The following is a 2,349-nucleotide window of genomic DNA, read 5'->3' as shown; positions in this document are numbered from 1 at the left end:
AGACAAGGAACCTTCCCTGTGCCTCTGGAGTGGGAAAGTGCGCTGGACAGGCTGCGGGCTGTGGGACTTCAGAACTCTGGTACCCTACCCCTTGTGGCCCTGCAGGCCCCACCCCTGTGGCTAGCTCTGGCCCCACCCCATCCCTCTGGCACCCCTGGGACACTCACAGGAGATGGCGAAGAGGGCCTTGACGCGTACCGTGTCGCAGGAGTCCCGGTCAAGCAGCCGCAGCAGCTTCCGCAGGGCACCAAGGCCCAGCACCTGCTCCTGGATGGCCGCCACATTCTGACTGCATGTCCCGATGAGCTGTGCAGCCCGCCACCGCAGCCCCGCTGCCCGGGCCTCCAGGTAGCGGCCCACCAGTAGGTGCATGCCCGACAGCTGGCAGAAATCTGCAGCAGAGAGTCACTGTGGCACCACCCTGTTCCTGGTGTAAGGGGAGGGGGACCTGGAGGCTGGGAGGGGCTGCTGGTGCTGCTGGTCCCAAGAGAAAGCCAGGCAGGGGACAGGGTGCTCTGGGGGTCGGTACCTGTGGCATTGTCCATGTTCTCACACAGGTCGGCCAGCAGCTCCAGGGCCCCCTCGCGCTCCTGTTGATCGGAGGCCAGCTCAGCTTCCCCCACTGCAGAGGGCATGGGCTGGGACAGCACCCGGAGGCAGCTCTTCATCTGTTCCACCTCCTCTCGCTGGCCCCGGAAGGCAGCTGACATGGCCTCCTGCAGCCACTGGCGCCTCTGCAGGGCAGGAGGAGGAAAGCGGTGGTTATGGAGGGAGTCACAGCCTTTTCCATCACAGTGTCTAGGCTGGGAATGGTGGTTCAAGCTTGTAATCCCCTTGGGCATAGACACCCCATCTGGCTAGGAATGTGGCTTAGTGGTAGCGTGTTTGCCAAGCATGCATGATGCCTTGGATTCGATTCCCCAGTAAACAGAAAAAGTTAGAAGTGGCAAAAAAAAGAGACTCCATCTCAACCAGTGGTCGATAAGAGTGTTGTTATCCCAGCCACAAGCAGAGCACTGGGCTGGACGTGGTGACAGACTTCTCTCCTGTTGGTGCAGGTAGGCACCAACAGGAGGATCACAGTCCAGGCTGGCACAGGCACAAAGCAAGATCCTATCTTGAGAATAAAAAAGGAGCTAGCAGAGTGGCTCTAGTGGTAAAGCAGTAGCTTTGCATGTGAGAGGTCCTGAGGTCAAACCCCTATACCACCCAAACAAAAGAAAAAAGTGTCTAGGGAGCATGCTTACACCTTTTTTTTTTTCTTTTATCCTGAGACAGGGACTGGCTACACAGGTTCATCTGAACCAATAAACAGCCCAGGCTATTCTCCTTCATGCTCCTAAGGCTCAGCCTCTAGAGTGCTGGCATGAAAGTGTGTGTCACCACACCCTGCTCTTCAGGGTTTTTCTTTCTTTGCTTTCTTTTTTTTTTTGCCAGTTTTGGGGCTTGAACTCAGGGCCTGGGCACTGTCCCTGAGCTTCTTTTGCTCAAGGCTAGCACTCTACCACTAGAACCACTTCTGGCCCAAGGGCATCTTTTTATTCCAACTCTTTTCTTGGTCCTGAGCCAGACAGGCAGAAACTCTTATGGGGTGGGAATGCGGGAGGGAGTGACCCACATTCTGGTGAGAGAGCAGACAGGATAAGCAGACTACAAGTATGGTTCTATAACAAGCACCATGGGATAAGGATGGGCAGACAGGATCAGGATGGCTGGGGTGGTACTGCAGAATTAAATGAAGTAGTCTTAGAGAAGGTAGGTCAACATAAGTCCTGTGTATCTCAGTACTTTTAACTTTTTTGCCTTTATGATTTTTGATACATGCTAGAAAAAAAGTTTAAAAAGAAATAACTTGAGAATGTCTTGTTTGTTTACAAATGTTTTATGAAATTTTCACCAATAATAATCTGGGCATTGAAAAGAACACATGTAAGTCTGGGAATGTGGCTTAGTGATAGAGTGCTTGCTTAGCGTTCATGAAGCCCTAGGTTCAATTCCTCAGTACCATATACACAGAAAAAGCCAGAAGTAGTGCTCTGGTTCAAACAGAGTTCTAGCCTTGAGCAAAAGAAACTCCTGGTTAGAGCCCAGACCCTGAGTTCAAGCCCTAGGACTGGCAAACACACACGCAAACACACACACACACACACACACACACACACACACACACACATAGCTGGCTGTCAAGTGGTTCAGGCTTATAATCCTAATTACTCAGGAGACTAAGATCTGAGGATCACTGTTCAAAACCAGCCTGTGGGCTGGGAAGGTGGCTCAGTGGTAGAGTGCTTACCTTGCATGAATGAGGCCCTGGGTTTGATTCCTCAGCACCATATAAGCAGAATAAGC

The 2,349-nt window shown here is 52.2% G+C and overlaps 1 protein-coding gene across 1 annotated transcript in view; it reads right to left on the bottom strand.

Annotated features, from left to right (window-relative positions):
- The window catches only part of Hspbp1 (HSPA (heat shock 70kDa) binding protein, cytoplasmic cochaperone 1), an 8,399-nt gene that overhangs the window by 4,421 nt on the left and 1,629 nt on the right, over positions 1-2,349 (bottom strand). Inside the window, exons 3-4 of the mRNA XM_013034545.1 lie at positions 530-734; positions 168-392 (exon numbers count right to left, since the gene is read on the bottom strand). Coding sequence (XP_012889999.1) covers positions 168-392; positions 530-734 — 430 coding nt within the window. The remainder of the gene's footprint in view (positions 1-167; positions 393-529; positions 735-2,349) is intronic.

This window comes from Dipodomys ordii, unplaced genomic scaffold, assembly GCF_000151885.1.
Source record: "Dipodomys ordii isolate 6190 unplaced genomic scaffold, Dord_2.0 Scaffold191, whole genome shotgun sequence".
NCBI lineage: Eukaryota > Metazoa > Chordata > Mammalia > Rodentia > Heteromyidae > Dipodomys > Dipodomys ordii.
The sequence above is the reverse complement of the archived record's forward strand: the minus strand, read 5'-3'. Positions and strand labels throughout refer to the sequence as shown.